The sequence below is a fragment of the Odontesthes bonariensis genome, chromosome 24, assembly GCF_027942865.1.
Source record: "Odontesthes bonariensis isolate fOdoBon6 chromosome 24, fOdoBon6.hap1, whole genome shotgun sequence".
Taxonomy (NCBI): domain Eukaryota; kingdom Metazoa; phylum Chordata; class Actinopteri; order Atheriniformes; family Atherinopsidae; genus Odontesthes; species Odontesthes bonariensis.
Genome location: NC_134529.1, coordinates 16403227 through 16421913, shown reverse-complemented (window position 1 = coordinate 16421913; position 18687 = coordinate 16403227). Strand labels below are relative to the sequence as shown.

At 39.1% G+C, this 18687-nt stretch overlaps 1 protein-coding gene across 3 annotated transcripts in view; it reads left to right on the top strand.

The window, feature by feature from the left end:
• Window positions 1-18687, top strand: part of nbas (NBAS subunit of NRZ tethering complex) — a 190374-nt gene that overhangs the window by 152636 nt on the left and 19051 nt on the right. For all 3 annotated transcript variants that reach the window (XM_075458548.1, XM_075458549.1, XM_075458547.1), the window contains exon 50: window positions 15271-15410. In XM_075458548.1, coding sequence (XP_075314663.1) covers window positions 15271-15410 — 140 coding nt within the window. The remainder of the gene's footprint in view (window positions 1-15270; window positions 15411-18687) is intronic.

Genomic DNA, 18687 nt, shown 5'->3' with positions numbered 1-18687 from the left:
GTCACACCTTTTTTTTCTCCACCTGTGAAGTGTGATTTTGAGCGACGTAACAACCAAACACAGTCCTCTAAAAATGGTCCTGTGAAAAATCAGCCAGTGTCCAAAGAAGAGCTTAAAAAGACCTTTAGAGAGCCTGGAAAACTATTGCTAAGGACCACTTTTGAATATATTGTTAAAGTCTGGAAGCAAAATGTTAAGAAATAAGGGCTGGTTCAAGACTTTGGCACAGTACTGTAGAAGCATGCATGATTAAAGAAAAGCTTAACTCTCAGCACAAATTAATTTTAATATTCGAATATACTGTAAAAGGGAGTGAGTGTGTCTATGATTCATATTTATGCGTGCTGGTGTGCCGTCTTGTCAAGCAGTTGTGTGTTGTGATGGTTTTACAAGCTTGTTCTTTCCCTCTTACATGGATCTACTTTTGCTTTCTAACCACTCCCTTTCCGTGTACTGTCTACTGAGCTCAAGCCATCTCTTATCTTTTGTTCTTCCTCTCTTGAGGCCAATGCTTTTATCTATATTCATAGTGTCGTGTTATACAACGTGGTTCCTCCGCAGACGACGGGGAGAGCAAGGAAAAGCATAATGAATTGAGTTAGAGGAAAGAAAATCTGTATTTGTTTGTCGCTGCACTTATCTTGCGTTCACAAGGGCGCGTGTGTGTTTGTTTGTTCTCCACAGGTACACGTGTCATTCTCATTGCACTAGTGTTTCCTTTGCATGTTTCCCATGTTTCACTTTTAAGTAGTAATAAACTCCCCAACACCCCACAGGGCCCGAGGCTGTGCCCTTTTGGTGTTTGCTCCTCTTTGCTCTCATTTTGTCTGAAAGCTGCTCACTTCCTCTGCATCGCTCATTTTCTCTCCATCTACCCTTGTGAAGTGTGCGACCTCTGCAACTTTATTCTGCCCGTCGCTGGGGACATTAGCTAGAGCAGGTCAATGAATATTGATGAGCTCTCTCGGAGCCCATTCAGTAAAGGCCAGACGCAGAGATCTCTGCATCCCCCAGCTCCAAGTCCTATACGCTTACAAGCTCATGTCCTGTGTTCTCCCCCCTCTCCCTCTCTCCCGCTCCCTCCCCTTTCTCTCCTCTGCCACTCAGGTCAAGGACTGAGATAACTGCCAAGTTGCTAAGAAGATTATGGGGCCGTTTCGTTGACAGGGCCAAATGTTCACTTTTCTTATAGTAACGGCTCATGAAAATTCAAGAAGAAACCTTTTTTTTATTTTTAATCTGATTTAGATTTTAAAGATGAGCAGTTTCACCAGTCACACCTTGCTCTGGGCTGCCAAATGCTGCGTTGACTCTGCTCACGGTTACATTTTTTTGCATGTTTTAAACCGTCTTTTTTTTTTTTTTTTTTTTAAACTGACACAATTCTTTACATAATTACACCTTTAAAAGACACCGACTGAAAACTCGAAACCCTTTTTTTCGGTTTACTGGTCTCTTCTCCTCGGTGGCTGTGTGTTTGTAGAAAAGCGGCTCATTTGTTAGAAAGGTCGAATTGATGATGCCCAGCATCATGATTGGCAGTTGTAATAAGATGTGACGAGTGAGAGGGAGAGAGCTGCCAAGACGGACAGACGATGATGGCAGCACTAATCATAACCTCTCCACCACAGTGTCACATATGGAGGTGATGATTTGTTCAGCACATACTTCGACAAATCCGTCACAGGGTCAGCTTGTCTTCTGAGGAGATGACATGATGTTTTTCTGTCTGTGTGCGTGGTGTCATACAGCAGCTTGTGTGCACACTAAATGAGGCCTTTGATGGTTTTATTTGAAGTGCAGACCACAGAAATGAAATGTTACCGCATGTGTGGACACTATTGTCATCTCGGCCTTAAGAAGTGGTGATAGTGACGGAGTCTCCATTCCATTGCACTCGGGTTGTATCGATGTCTATCTTTGGGTCGTTTTTTTGCAACTGGTGCTGAAAGCTGCACTGAACATTCTCACAGGCTTTTATTTTATTTCTGAATGCACTTTTATGTTACATTTGTAGCATTAAAATAGTAGCTGAAGCATTTTGCCTGATATAGCTTGCCAGAATGGAACAAATTACATAGTGGGAGGCCTAATGTCTGCGTTTGAAACCTTTTCCAGCATCATTACTCGATGAATGGCACTATCAGTCTGTCAGTCCAATACTTTGTTGCCAACTGAAATATCTTATCAACCAACTGAAAAGTGTAATGCCATTGAGTTTAAAGCATATATATATATATATATATATATATATATATATATATATATATATATATATATATATATATATATATATATACATACATATTTTGCACTTAATTAGTTTGAACAGGTCTGTTGAGGCTCTTACTTTTCTTGAGCCCCATTATGATGCTAAGTTTTTGCTTTTCTAGTGAAATCTTCCAACAACTACAGTTGCTCACAGTTGGTGATAGTCATCATTCATGAGAATAAATCAGGAACAACTTAACAGATGAAGCTGTGCTTAGTAACAAAATGTTTTATGTGACAAACGACCCATGGATTTTTACAGCGGCACATGGTGCATGTGTCAATTACATTAATGGCTACTGCAGATAGCTTACATAATCTAAGAGTAAGCAAACAGTGGTGCAAAAAAGGGATCTCAAGCACAGCATCTCTTCTGCTTGATTTATTTAGGTAAGAGAGATCTGTTTTATTGATGACCTAAATGCTGTTGGCCCAGATTTTGATTCACTGCTTCCCTGTAAAGAATCAATCGCGTGTCCTCGCACATTCGTGTAATTGTTCGCCGACAGGTTTTTGAGTTGATCACGTTGCTCAGAACTTTCTCTGATTCGCTCCGCTTTAAAGTTATGATAGTTTATTTCATGCTTTCAGATGAGAGAATACAGCAATAAATAGAAGATTTTCACAATCTTCTTGCTCTCAGCAAACATTAATGTGAACAACAGGATCTTTGCATCAACACGTTCTCAAAGCTTGTCATCAATTTGTTGATTTGCTGAGCCCTGAGAGACTCCATCACAAACAAAAGTAATGAAGCAAAGTGATGAAACGTGGGCCAGCATTCACACATTTTTAAATCTAAATATGTGTGAAATTTGATGTATTTAGATGTATGACGCATGATTAAAACCAGGGGTCTTTAAAGTCTGAAGTAAAAGTAAAATTTCAAAAAGACAAACCACACTTTGCATTTACTCTTGTGCTTCATTCATGGATATCTATAGGATCGTGACTATTTAGGTTGATCCCATGACACTTAGCAAGTGAGCCATGGGGACTACATACTAGTACATAGACTGTACTAAAAACTTTGGGGGAAAAAATTTTAAAAAGGCAGACACCCCCAGAACCAATGTATCAACTTTTCAATCCACTCTTCTTTTATTACTCATACTTCCATTCACTGAGCCTCCCTTGAAACTTTTTGAAATCCCACTAGACAGGCCTGCCTCACACCTTGATATAACCTCTGAGTTGAACAATTATCAAACATCGTTTCCATTTGGGAAAAGTCGAACCAAGAATTTTTACCTCTACTTCCATTTACAGTTTAATCTTCAACTTAATCTTCAACAAAATGTAATGTCAAAATCTTATTAAGTTACTAGTAACTAAATTTGTCAAATAAATAAAGAAATGTGAAGAAGAGAATAATTTACCTCTGTAGAACAGTGGAGTAGAAGCAAGTATAGACATTTTATTATTCATTGCTCTCTCTTGCTTATTAAGGCTCACAGTTTGGCATTATATTGCCAAACCACTGTCTGCCCTATTGTATTCTCAGTTGTACTCTTTCATTACCATGAGACTGGTATTTCTTATTCTAACTGACCTAAACTGTCTAAAAACAGTTGACTCAATTGATAGAATTTTTGTTTAAAATATCCATGATACCCAATGGATGAATCCTTCCCACAATAGTGATTGCATTATTCTATTCTTTTTCTTTTTTTATCTAGCACCACAGCTTACTTAAGTAATGTAATTTGCTTAATTTTCATGTATCACAGTAATCCTGTGAAACATCTGCATGTCAGTGTTGCCATTGTATTTTATTGCTGCCTCATATGCGGTGAACAAGGATAAGATATGATAATTACATTTGCGTTTCAAGAAAAAAAAAAAGTTAATCGACCACTGTTTTCCATGTCAAATGATAAAACATCATTTTTTATATGATAGCTAATTAGTAAAATACTGTTTTCACTGAACTATGCTATTTCCATTAATGTTCCATGAGTGAAATAATTGTTCAGGCAGACAGAGGCAGAGCTGCAACTCTGTGCACGTTCTTAAAAATGAGCCTGTGATCAAAATCTTTGATACTAAAAGTTGAAATGGTAAATTTAAAACCTTGAAGAAACTTACGGATTTAACGAAAATGCTAACTGTCATGTTTCCTACCAGGGCTGTAAAAGTTGCTGCTCATATTTCCTCCTGAGAATGAGTGATTGATCTGTTTGCCACCAACATTTCCAGAGTTAAAACGACTCAAGCTTTCTGTTTTGAAAGTAGGTTTTGATTAATCACAGCAAACATGCGAGGTGAAAGCCTGATTGATCACTGTAATCTTCTTTGATAGATTATGACAACTTTTAAGTTTGACTGCAGTTCCTTCAATCACTAAAGTAAATTACTATACACTTACAGTCCCCCAATGCTATGAATATATGTCCCTTAGCTGCTAAGCCACTGTTTCACTGAGGATCAGTGGAGTGGTCGCCTTGCAACTGGAAGGTCAACGATTTGATCCCCAGCCTCTCAAAGTATCAAGGTGTCACTGGACAAGACACTGAATCTCACGCAATGTAAAAGAAAGAAGCGCTGTGATCATTGAGGTAGACGGCAGCTCAGGAATTCATATCTGATGAAACGACAAGAACCTGTCTAAGCAACAGTTAAGGACTGGTACAGATCTTTGAAGAGTGTTTCAATTTATACTTTGTTTAGATTTAGATTCACTTGCATGTGAAATTATTTGATTTGATGCACATTGAAGACATGATTTCGCATGCAAAGTGCTTACAAAGTGGTCATCTGATGTTATATCAGACAGTTTCTTGGCACTTTCCTCTGTAACTGATTAAAAAAAGCAGACATTTCTTTTTAAGTCAGATGACTGCTTTTACAGTGAATATTTAATTCCACTGATCTGTTCTTAGTTTATGTTATTGGAAGTGACATAAAATCCAAGTTATTTATATTTTCCCATGTGCCTGACAAATGAACCATTTAAAAGAAATTATTTATGTATTTATTCATTCATTTATTTAGTGGCCGACTTTGTTCACAGAAACTGAAACCATGTCCATGTAAACAGTAGGGCTCTATAAATGAGACTGTTCCTCAGTTTGCTCAAACTGGCACTATTTGAAATATGTATATTTAGGAAGCTACGTTCCCTGACGATAAAGACCAAATTTGTATCCAGTTAGAGTTTATCTCCTTTCAATGACATTAAATTGTGTCGCCCTCTTCTGCTGCAGAGAATGTATATCTGCGATGTGCATGTTTGACCTTGTGCTATGATGGTGGCGATTTTTGATAGGTAAAATATTCCCCTCAGGGATAACCGGGGTAGAAGAATCTGTTTCACAAAAGCCAAACATCTTCCAAAAACTCTGACGCTGAATTGATGTTTTTCCTAACACCAAATCCAGAGAAAATTACCTCCGTTTGAGGTCTGTCTGGGTCTCAGAAGCACACTTTTATAAGACTGGCGAGATAACACCAGAATGTTGAATAGATCTGCTAGAACATTGTAGTCACATTGATTTATATTGGTTGATGTAACATTGTGCTCTGAAAATCTCTCATTTATGGAATTTAGACATTGTTTGAAAGTTTGCAAAGGATTTAGTTGAGGCTTTAGTGTCACTAAATTACTAGATTATCCTGTATGTTAAAGTGGGATAAAAGAAGTGGTCAGGAACATTTTCTTAAATGGAAATAAAGCAAGTTAGAATAAATTAAGTGAGCCAAAAGTGTACATATTCCCATAATATGACAGGACACCAAAGGAAATTGTGCTTACTTGATCTATCAGCCAGGCAGTTCCTTGGTCCTTGGCACTTATCATGCGCCATTATAGCTTCATCCGTCAAACATTCTTTCAAAATCAGCAGTCGGAGAAGGCTTTTAGCCACTCTGGACAGTATTTATTTAAAAGCAAGTGACAGGGCTTTATGTGTTCCAGGAGATGGCTTTAAAACACCTGTTGTATGTTGACAACCGTAATAAATGACAGCCAGCACTTGTCACAAGGACAATGATTACCCAGTACTTCTGTGTGAGGACTTAACCTTGAGCCTTCATGTTGCATTATGTGACCTACTCTGCTTCTGAGGCACTGTAGGTGTCGACTCTGTATGAAATCCTAAATTAAAGGTACAGTGTGAACAAAAGGCGTGTTTATTCATGGGATGAAAGGCCGTGTAATTCCTCTTCTGACCTTTTGATTTGCACTTTCGTTGGCTGACGTTAACGAGCTGATGAGCCGAAGCTGATCGGACTCTGACTGACTCGCAGAAAATTCAGCAAAAACTATTGAATTCAAAGAGGGAAAAGCAGAAATAACTTCCAAATGATAAAGGTTAATGTAACAGCAAGATCAATAGATAATTGGCAACGGCAATACAGAAATCGTTAAAGTGTAAAAGCAATACTAGAAATAATTAAGAAACAGAAAAAGATTATGAATATATAAACGATTGTATCATTTTTAAAAAAGAAAAGTATTTTCTAGGGCTGGGACTTTAGCGCATTAATTTCGATTAATTAACTACACACATATGTATTATATATGTATATATTAGTATTAGTTATTATTATTAGTGTATATATTAGTGCGTTAAAAAAAAAAACGCATTTTAATTGCACACTATAATTTTTTTACTTTTTTATTTTTTTTAAATACAGACGGATGGAAGCGTCGACAAGAGCGTGGTTGTGTGCAGATTATGCAACAAGGAATTTGCGTATCACCGCAGCGTATCAAACCCAGAAGCGGCGCTAAGGGGTTGCTTGCGGTTGCTATAGCAACCCCAAGAATGTGCTCAGCAATCCCATAGCTACCCCAACTTTGGGGCTAGAGGCAGGTTTACTGCTCACAAAGAACAGAAGTGCAGTGCAACAACGACAACAATATTAAGAAGTAAAGAATCACGTATGTTGCTGCGTGGTAGCCTATCCCCGTTTTTCGTTCTTTAGCTGATAAATATACATATGGAAAGGTATAAAACACCAGCTTTACTGGTGAAACGGCTATCCACATTGTTCTTAGATCTACAGTAGCTGTGGTGATGTCATTCTACAGTCAGCCAATCACGTCTGTTCTAAATTACCCGGGGAAATCGGAGGTCTAAAATAATATTTCCATAAAGCAGATTTATGAGATAAATAGAAACCCTATTTAATTGTATTCTCAGTTTAATTTGTTTTTGAATAGTCTTATGTTACAGTTTTCCTCTCATTTTAGCACCCATTCACTCATAACATAGCTAAACGGATATTTGGCGATTCTAACTGGAATATGGCGATTTTGAGAATGTCCTTCAAGTAACACAAATAAGGCAGGAAATCCCAGTTGTTTTTCATATGCTCGCCGAAACACTATTATCAAATAGTCTTCTTGTGACTTGGTTTGTTAGTCGACTCTAGGTGCTTGCAGTCTATCTAGAGCTACTTGCTAAGTAGCCTAGTGTCAGTGCAGTTAGCACCATCTTTTGAAAATAACGGACACACTTTTTACTTTGTTAGGTTGCCAGTGTGCTTCCTCTGCCATAATGTGATGCGAGTAGATTGGCTTGAGTAGGCTATGTGTCCGCTGTGGCAGCGGACAGACTGGTGTGAGCAACAAGTTTGAACGTAATGTTGTGCCTGTGTGATTTAGCACTGTACGAGGCTACTGTTGGAAGCCCGCCGTGTAGAACTATCTCTTGAAAGTTGTCGCCTACAACTGTTGTGCGTCAGATGAGATGAAATAGGAAGTCCGCACTGTAGCTCATTCACTCCCAGCTCTTTTTTTCCAAGATGAAGTTGATCAAAACTTATTTGAGGAACACATTGGGCAAAGTAGCCTTTGTGGATTGGCTATTTTATCCTTAGTGAACGGCAGGGCTCTCAAGTTTTCAAGTTTGCTTGGAGTGAGATTCGGGCGGGGCAGGGGCCGGGCCATGTGCGTGGGGGGGTTTCTTTCAGGTTTTTTTGTGGGGGGGGGGGTCCCTTGCAGTATCCCATCGCCATAAACTAGCTACTTAAAGAACAAAAAAATTGTTTTATTTATACCAAAATCACAAATCTTCACTTTTACACTAAATTCTGCTATATTTTAAAATAAATTGTTTTAGGTATGCAAAGTCTTAACAAACAAAAAAACAGACAAATTAAATTAAGAAAAACAAACATAACCCCAAATGGGCCCCTTGAGCAGTCCCTCTCTGTGTGTGTTTGTTTATGAGTGTTGTAAGTGTTTGTGGCAGATTTTGATGCTTGATGACTGATATTGGGGGCTCCCATTTAAAGCACTGTGGCTCAATGTCAGCCATTTTCACAGTCATGATGGATGACAGAGTTCCATTCAGAAACAAAGTGTTCCTGGTCTTGGTTTTATTGAGCCCCACCATGGAAAAAACCCTCTCTGCATCAGCATTTCAGTGCGGCAGAACTAATACCAGTTTGGCAATTGTAGCCTTATTGGGAATCTGTTCATACCAGTCACCTTTGAAAAAAATTAACCACGGAAGCCTAATTACACTCCTACATATTTTTCATTTTTCATTAAGTTGCTCATGTCAAAGGGTGTGTGCTGAATATTTAGGTCTACTACTCCAACGAACACTTTAATCGGCAGGTATTGGTCTTTTACAAGGAGTAGGAAAACTATAGTAACTAATAAAAGATTTAAATAAATGAAGATATGACCTGCTGATGATCCTGACGGTTCTCTTCCACCTCCAGCTCGTCTACAACTTCTGCACGCATTCAGAGCATAATAGGCTATGTCCGCTGTGCATTCATGGGAGGCGTGCTTGCAGCTGAAAGCTATTTCACACCCGGCAACAAGAAATTCTGTTTTCTGATTGGCTGAGAAATTCTATTTTGTGATTTGCCGATGGGTTGCTAAATCAAGACAGCTGTACCAGAGCTATAGTTCTGAGCTGTACGAGCGCACAGTAACCTGCCATTGACTCGTTTATAGTATCGGCCATTAGAATTTCTGTGCGACGAAGTTGATCATTTCTCAGCGTGAGAAATGGCATGTGTGGCGTGTGAGCGTGTGAACTTGTTGAAATGCGTGTGTCTCACGCTCATTGCGTGAGACTTGAGAACCCTGGTGAACGGGCTATGAATGAATGAGATGGACAGGTATGCCTGTGTGTGCGTGTGTGGTTGCGTACACGGGCTGGGGCTGTCTTGCCCCTGGACCTTCTGCAGCTGTTCCACCACAACGCACAGTGCGACATCTGTCTGCTTGTGAGCAGTAAGCTCCGCTGATAACTTAAAGTTTACAGTATGCAAGGCTACATTACACTATGCAAGGCTGCATGCAGACGGTGGAGTAATGGCTCAGTAACGTTGTTGCGTTGATGGGGGGGGGGGGGGTGTTTTGACTAGCAAACCCTCACATTCATGCAGCAACTGCATAGCAACCCCAACGAAAAATCGCTGGCGCCGCTGCTGATCAAGCCTCAAATATCACCTCAACGCTAAACATGTAGCAGCTAGCGTGGAAGCTAACGGGGGCCCAACGCAGCTTAACATCCAAGATTCTATATACTGTGTTTTCATGCATGCTACATTCAGATTTCAAATAGGGATATGTTCTGTGTTTGTTGAAATATTGTTGAAAATGTTAATTTTCTAAAGGATAAAGTATATGCGATTAAAATGCGATTAATTTCGATTAATTAATTTCAAAGCCTGTAGTTAAAGCTGCAGTCGGCAGGTTTTCAAAATTGCGAGTCTAAAGTCGGAAAATTCGAACTGATACAACTTTCAGGTCCCTCCCCCAACCTCTAACAAGCTCCGAATCGCCCCCCCAAACCCCTCCCCCTCTGTGGACGAGATTGTGCACGTGAGTTCACACCAGTGTGAGGCACACAAGCTGGGGCAGACTCACGCTCAGCAGCGTGTGCACAAGCTGTGATTGACAGGAAGGATTCCTCCACCCTACCTTGATTGGTTAAAAACAGCCGGGAGCGCTCGGTTTTTGCAAGCATGATTACAGGCTTCAGAGGGAGCTACAGAATTCGTTATTTTTTCTAAACAGCCTATTTAATATTCTACTTCCAGAATCCCATGACAGTTCAAGCTAATATGACTAAAAAAAAGTTGCCGACCGCAGCTTTAACGCGATTAAAAATTTTAATCGAGTCACAGCCCTAGTATTTTCATATTTTTTTATTTATTTCACTTTATCTTATCACATTTTCTTTTTTCATTCATCCCCTTGATATAAGATCCATAATATTAGGATTTCTTGCTTGGATTTGAGTCTGTGAGGAGAAACGCATTTAAATATGTTGCAATTCAGTGTAATACTGTATAAATAATCTGAGAAATAAAAAATAGATCTGTGTGTCAATCAAAACGAAACACTGTACATTTATTGAATGTACTATTAAGTTCAGCTGTTTTAATTAATTACGGTGGATATATTAGTTTTCAATGAACTGTCCACTGAGTGAATACAATGTGTAGCTCCTGTCACACCCAACCTCAAGCTATTCTTGATAAATAAATGTAATGGCCCATCATCAATGGTAATATAAGTTAAAAGGAAATAAATAGACATATAAGGAAACTCTATTCCTGTGGACCATATGCATGCTCATGCGACCTCTTTATTGATATTTTCATGATGTGTAGAAATAAAAATATTCCCAAACCTGTTTAGGGTCTTGCATATACAGCAGCTGGTAGCCCGCTCATGTTTGCTTCTGAAGCATCTGAGGAGTATAGCAGGTCATTCTTTCTCCCTTCTGTGGGTGTCAAGAATTATTTATAGTCACCTGTGTGTTGAAAACAGTTCAGATTTAAAAGACTTGAGTTGAGTGGATTATATTTTTCCAGTGAGAGCTTTTTCCTTAAGCAAAGACTGTGACATATGAAGGGATGTTATTGAAGTTATTGAAGCCGTTTCAGGAGCATTTCGCTGATTGCTTCCAAATGTGTGTGTTTCTGAATGCCTGTGATCCATATTAGGGTTTGATGTTTGTGTGTTTTCTCTAAATAAGGTGAAAACACTCTCATGCCAGTAAGTCTCAGGGGGGATGGATGCCTCCACTTTCATCCGTCTATCCTGTTCTGTCACACACATGCACTCGCATACACATCCCCATTGTTTTGCTTCATGAACAGAGAACATCGCCTGGTCTCGACTGCTGCAGTCTTTTACACGTCATCTCCCTTTCCGTCCTTTGTGAACTGTGTGTTTGTGTGTGTGCATTCACCCACATGCCCTCTGACAATTTTGTGCTCCGCTTATCGATTCGCTCCCATCTCTCTCACGGACACCGACACCCCCCCCCCCCCCCGTTTCTATTATCATATGCTGAAAGCTGCACTGCAGCTTTTAATCGGGAGAGAGATGCCCCATCTGACAACACAAGCTGTTTTGGGTAAAAAACAAAATACTCTGTTGTTGTTATTAGTCCTGTTAAAAAGTGTGGGTAATCTTGCACAGCTGTATGAAAACCTAACAAGTGATTATTAGAATGGGTCCCTCTGTGATATTATTGACAGAAGTGCATGTGCACACTTGAGTTTGAACTAAAAGTGCCCCATACTAACAAATATTAATTTCTAAAGCAATCGTGTGTCTTGCAATTTCATTGCGCTCAACAATTCATGAACCAATCGAAGCATTTAAGAAATGGCTATTCTACAGTCTCCCATTTTACACCCCAAGCCCCTGTGTCCAGTTTTTCACTTTGCCCCATTCTGATAAGTAAAAAGTTGTCAAAAAGCAATAGTGGCTGCTGGTAACAACCGGTTGTCATGTTTCATTTGCTACAGTCTCCCTTTGCCTGCTTGCATCCTTTCCATACCTACTTCTTGCTTTCTGTGTGCCTGTGCACCTTTTTGCTGAAAGCATAGCTACTTCTAGTCACAGTGGGTGAAGCATGTAGCATGTTGTTTATTTGTAACCACACAACCAAAAATTCTGTAAGATGAATCCGATACGCTTTTTGCCAACTTTATTCTGTTGTTATCCTAAGTTTGTTACATCTTATGTTACATCATGGTGCTGTGTCGGAAAGGGCCTTACAAGTGGTCATTTTAAGACTGTCCTCAAAACATTTTATTTGTAATGGGCCCTAATACAAGCCTTTGTTTTCACATATATGTAGCCATTATAATGCATATTGCTGTCTGTAAGGACTGATCCTAAGCTAGACAAGCAAAGAGGGAAGAGCGGTACTATGGCTGAACGTGTCCTAAATTTGAATGGCCTGTAAAGGAAAGCACTTTCTATACACTGGATTTTGTGTGTTGAGACAGAAACATGCAGTGCTAACCAAAATTTTCCAGACCCATTTAAATTTTTCCACATTTTGGTATTTTTTTCCATCTGAAAATTGCTTACATTTTTCTTCCTCATCAACGTCCTCACGGTCCTCTGCAATTCTCCAGAGTAGCAAAACAAAAGCTTTCTTTTTTTCTTTTTTCTTCATTTTTTTTTTTTTTTTATGGAAAACAAAATAAAGTTTTATTTTCATAAATTAACTCTATGTTTGTAGAATGAAAAATAAGGTTTAGATACAAAGAGACAACTGATGCACCATCTTCAATCAGTTGCCACTGAGATGTTTCTGTAAGTGGACAGTATGCTCAAGTCATATTGACTCATAGTTGAATGTGCATGTCAGAAAGAAAAAAAACATGCCACTTTGTTAAGTGAATTGTCTATAGTCATGTACTACATGAAGGTGTTTAGGTATAGATCTGAGGAAGATCCTGCATATGTGCCCCAGTGCACAGAGACTTCCGTTATACTCAAAAGGAGAAAGTTTTAAATCATCAACAGTCTTTTTAGATCTGACTGCAAAGTAAACTGATTAACTGTTTACAAAGGGCCTTGGTTTGGCAGTTAACCAACAAGGTAAAGATCAATATTAGTGAGATCCAGTGTTCTTTTGTACTAATGGGAAAGAGGCCAGGCAGAAGCTATTGCTGGAATTTCCAAAAAGGCATGTATATGATTCTCGGACCATGAGAAGCAAAATCATCTTACCTTGTAAAACAAAGAACTAACCATTTGGCATCTGTTCCTTTTTGTCTGTACTGTAAATACAGAGTGGTGGACAGACAGGTGCTCAGTGTTTGGATACACATCTCAACCCGCCGTATAATTAAAACATCATGTGGCCCACCTAATTTGTCAGCTCTTCTCTGCTAATTGTTATGGTATTTCCTGGCAGCCCTCCCTCCTCTTTTTGACCTCCTGCACTGTGTTCTCTTTGCACCACAGAGAAAATGTTGATTTTAATCACCAGGTATAATTAATTACCATCCTTCCTTATTAAGAAAATAAAAGCCTCACAGCCACACAGTAATTGGCTGAGATTTAATTTACGCTTGACAGTAGGTGAGTTTTTCTTTGTATGTCTATTGTGCGCAGGTGAGTGAGGATATATTATGTAGTTTTGTGTTGGAAGTTAAACTGTTTGTTGATGTTTATATTTCCTGCTTAAGCTATGTTTTCCGGGGAGTACATGTTACCAGAGTATTGTCACGTAATCCCAAGTATCTCCCTGTATTTTTAATAGATTAAAGTGTATGTCAAACTTATGAAATGCTTCAGTAGTTAAAAAAAAGTGTTCATTATTCATAATGCGGAAAGGCAGTAATGATGATGAACAGGCTCTGGGTTGCGGTTTACGTTCAGTGATGGATTTGAGAGCTTTATATTACAGTGAGGGCTTTTTACAGCTAGTTAAGATTCCATTTCTGTGTCTCAAACGACCTCCATTTTCAGAGGGTCCTGAGCTTAAGCTTTACTCATTTATTCCTCCAACACCCATCATAAGGCAATTGACTACAGCACCCGGCATAGATCACTTGTGCTGCCACTTTTTTTCGATTTCTAATTCTACAAAATCAGATCTTTTCTCAGAGGTTTTATACATTCAGCAACAGGAGCTCAACTGTACATTTTGTCATTTATCCTGCTGTTTTCAAACTGTTTATATCAGCATGCGTTGTATTAATGCGGATTGGAAAAGGTTTCAGCACCATTTGGATTTTTTTTCAATAAACGTTTACAGGTTATCGTGGTGATCATTATTGATATAGGGCAGCTTCGTTTGTTAGCCCATCTCTGAATGCGCTGGTGCTAATATTGTCCCCAGATTACAGCTGGGGTTTGTATTGTGCAAATGCATTCACAGGCTCATTCACATATGCTGTTGAGTGTCTTTAATAGTTCAAATGAGACTGTTTAGATAGTTTTTGTGCACACCACTGAGGCTGATGCTCTTTTTGTTTTTAGTTTGGCTCCCAGTGATATATACGTTCTGTGTGTGTCTGTATGTGTGTACATATGCGTACCTGCGTCTGTGACAAAGCCCGTCTCTGCAGCCGCCAGGCTTTGGCAGGTTGTAGTTTTCCCCTCAGAAATCAGCCGCTCTCTGAACTGTTAAATCACACCAGAAGCCAACCTTCGAGAGAACATTAATTACTTTCCTTTTCCCTGCGCCACCTCCTCCTCTCCTTTTTTCCACATCAACCCTCCCTTGTTTTTTTCCTTCTCTTTTCTCACACCCCCATTCTTGGTCTCTCTCTCTTTCTCATTGCATTATATATTAAGGTATGCCACAGGGGACTTTTTTCAATATAATAATGAAATCTGTTACACACAAGGCCTTGTTCCTTCCTTTCAATACCTTATCTGACATTCTGAAGATTTGATAGTTGTCTACAGTGGCAGTGTATGATTGTGCAGTTCTCCCAAACTCCTTTAATCATTAGGTTGTCAAGTTTGTTGAGACCATGTATCACATGAAATCAATGAAAGCTGCTCTCCTATTTTTTATGTATTGTGAGTATTGGAAGTGGCTTACAAAATAGATCACAGAGATTAACTTCTCAGTGGATGATGCTGCCTTTTATCATTATGTTTATCTAAGATGGCTCCTTTGAACACTCATCATTCACCTAATTTGTGCGCCATGCTCAATGATTGGTGTAAATCTTACAGTTGATAATCTTTGCAGCCACCTTTTGCTTTTTGCTCTGGCTGATTCATCACCTCACTTCCTGTTTTCTCTCCACCAGGTCCAAATAGAGGATGTGGAGGATGAGGACAGAAGATATGTCCTTTTCCAGGAGATGTTGGACGCAGCACAGAAAGGGGACGACTTTCAGTTACTCATGCTTCTTTTGAGAGCATGGCCTCCTATGATGAAAGAGGAAGTGTAAGACCAGTTTCTTATTTAAAAGTAATTGTTATTTCAAGGATTAAGGAAAAGTTCGACTTTTGTGGAATGCACTTCCTCCTTTGCAGCAGCACAGACGATTGACACCACTTTTACATGCATCAGGTTATAACAAACGTGCCAATACTGCAGAAGAAAACGGAGGACTTTTTCCAACTCTGCATTTATTGTGTCATTATAATATCTAGATATTGAAATATCTATGGAATGATGTTAATAGTGCAAGCATTCAGAGAGGAAGTGATGAGAGGCTGCTGTAGTGAACAGCCAATTTTCCTTTAACAATGCCGATTGAGAGATTAACCTGTGGGCTCTGTTGCATGCTCTCTCGTAGCTTTGAAACTCACCTTGCAGTCGGTTTTCAACGCACAGTTGAAGAATGGAGCATTTCCAGTCACAGGTCTAACCAGACCGTCAAATATTGTTTTAATGATGCTTGTTAACTTGTGAAACCAGCTAGAAATGGCTTCTACATAGTTCAAAGATATTTGGAAAAATTCTAATTTTGACCTTTTTTTTTTATTTAATAATATATGCTGTATTGGGTATTTTACATGCTCAGCTGGTATGCTCAGCTTGTATGCTCAGCTTGTAAGCTCAGCTCCTGGCTGTCTCATGTTCAGTGAAGATATTGATTTTTTTTTTTTTTTCTTTTTTTTTTTTTTTTTCTTTTTTTTTTTTTTCCCTCTGCAAGAAAATAGACTAATCCCAAAATGGTTCTCTCAGTACCTCCAGTGAATTTCAGTTTAAAGTTTAAAAATAATTATCCTCAGTATGTTTTGGTGCTTCACAATCAGCCACAGACATTTGTTGAGTTTGGAAATCAGAGACGCATACAGACGGTGATATTTAGATGGGCATGCCCAATGCAAGGTGTTCTCATTTCACAAAGAGAGGGAATTAAAATCGCATCTTTAATCATTCAGTGACACGTGCTGCTTGCAAAGATGTTTAGAGGTGGAATTCAAAGAGCTGCAGGCTCTTGGTTTCTCGCTCCAGCTGCTTTCTTATGAGCCTCAGCGAGAGTTGGCTGTATTATCGATAAGTGCCTAATGATGTGATTGCTCTTCTCCTGCTCCATTGTTCTCGATTAAAAGTGAGCTGATCTCTGAGGACTGCAGGAACAATACAGGGTTGTTCTCTCCGGAGTTTATCCTTTCAGCTCTATCAAAGCAGACTGTTGAAACAGTTTCGATCGGCAATTTAAATCGGGCTTCTTCTCCAGTTGTAAGACTCACACAGGCTTGCATGGAGCTGCCTATTTATCCATAGATTAGTTTTACCGGATGTATTACTTTTTTGGTTTGTTGATTAACTTGATATTGTTAATTAAATGTATACATGTAAAATTATTATGGTAGGAGCAACCTACACAATAATTGATTCACCTTTATGAGCATTTTGTTGAATAAAATGATCAATGCAGCTGTGCCTTAACAACCTGACTGAAATGTGGAATGAGGAAGCTGAATAATACAGAGTAATCATGAATGTGAATTTCAGCTGTATGATCAAGCCATAAATGTCATAGTTTTCTGTCGCCACAGTGTTGCAGAACGCTTTAACACCAAACTCACGGAGTCCACTCGGTCACACTTTTCAGCTTGGTTTGAACCAAAAATACAGGTAGGAATCCTCCCTCGTACCTCGGTGCGGACCAAGCAGAGGCGAGGTTGAGGTTCAGATCACACCGTTTGGTTTCCTTCCAGATTGAAAACTGGTTTGGATTTTCAGACCAGTTACAGAAAGTCGCAGCAAGCGAACTTCAGAACTGAAAGACAAAAAGAGCAGCAGTAGAACATGCAGAGAACAGGAAACCAAGTTTTTTTTTTATTTTTTTTTATTTAAAATCTGGTCTCTTGACAAAAAATAACCCCACACGGAAATAAATGAAGTCTCAATTCTCAAGCTGCTTTCAGAAAGGATGACCAAGATAAGACAGCAGGTTTTGGATTTGAAGGTTTGACTATGACAACTTTGACTATGAATATAGCTTATATTCATCTGACGCTTGGAACTAATTCTAATTATTACAATAGTAATGACAAAATGATACTTTGGCCTGTATTTTCTGTTCAGTGAACAACACAAACCAATTTACAACACGCTGAGGTCAGGCAGGTGTCTAGAGCAGCGAGACGAATGCCACAAAGGTGATGATGCAGCATAGATGCAATATGATGGGTGAAGTTCTTTGTGCTCTTGCATAATTTAGTGTGAAACCAAACTGGATCATTTTTGTACAGTGTTACAAAGATTATGACTTTTGGTTCTGTCTTTTAGGTGTGAAATGTTCCACTACTAAAGGCCACACTTTAATTTAAATCTTTTTGCATTGTCACCACTTCTGTAGAACTATGATAAATGGCACTGAATGTGCCGATTGATAATGTTTAAATGTGTTCTATTTATGGGGCCAAAGGTCTGATTATTTATGCCCAACCACATGGACACTGTATCGAAAGCTTTGAGGCCATTCACACATGCTTTCTGTATTTAGATATGTTTAAGACCTGCCAGAAGGCCAGTGATATATCTGTGAGAAAACAGCCACTGCACATTCTAATGATATTGGTCACATAGTGCTTTACTGTATGAATGAATCTGTGCAGGATGTAGCACATTTCAGCACTCTTCTGCCCCAATAGTGCCTGGAGCCATAAAAAGGTGCTACCCTCTGTGCACGGGGCCATACATTGTAATTATGGAACTTAATACAGACAGTAATTCTTCAGCCAGAGATGCAGGAGATGCCTTTGCCTTCCTGAAACAGTACCTTGGTTCCTTGGAAAGCTCATACTGTGGAAATAGCCCATTAGTTGAACAATCAATTCCTTCCACTACACGAGAAGAGAGACAAATTGTTTTTGCCCGATTTCAGTTTTGTACATGGCTCTGTACATAAACGGTAGGAGAAATAGGATTAGGCTTCCACAACACAGCTGCACTCTGCGATTTCTCAAAAATTTCTCTGACTTTCTGAGTGTTACTGCTGGGACATTCAACTTTAAGCGTTTCTTTTAACTGCAGGCTGTTACAGCTAATGTTTCCGATTGAAACATAAAGCTTAAAGCTGATTGTGTGTCTTGTCTTTTGCCTGCACTTTCATCATCCCCATATAGGTTTCTCAAGGTAATTGGCTGCAGCAAGCATACGTAGATAAACTTAACTGCAATAAAATGTTTACTTGAAACACAAAAGCCTGAAATTGAGGTCGGATCTCGGCCCACTAGTTGTAGTGACTTCTTTATCTGCC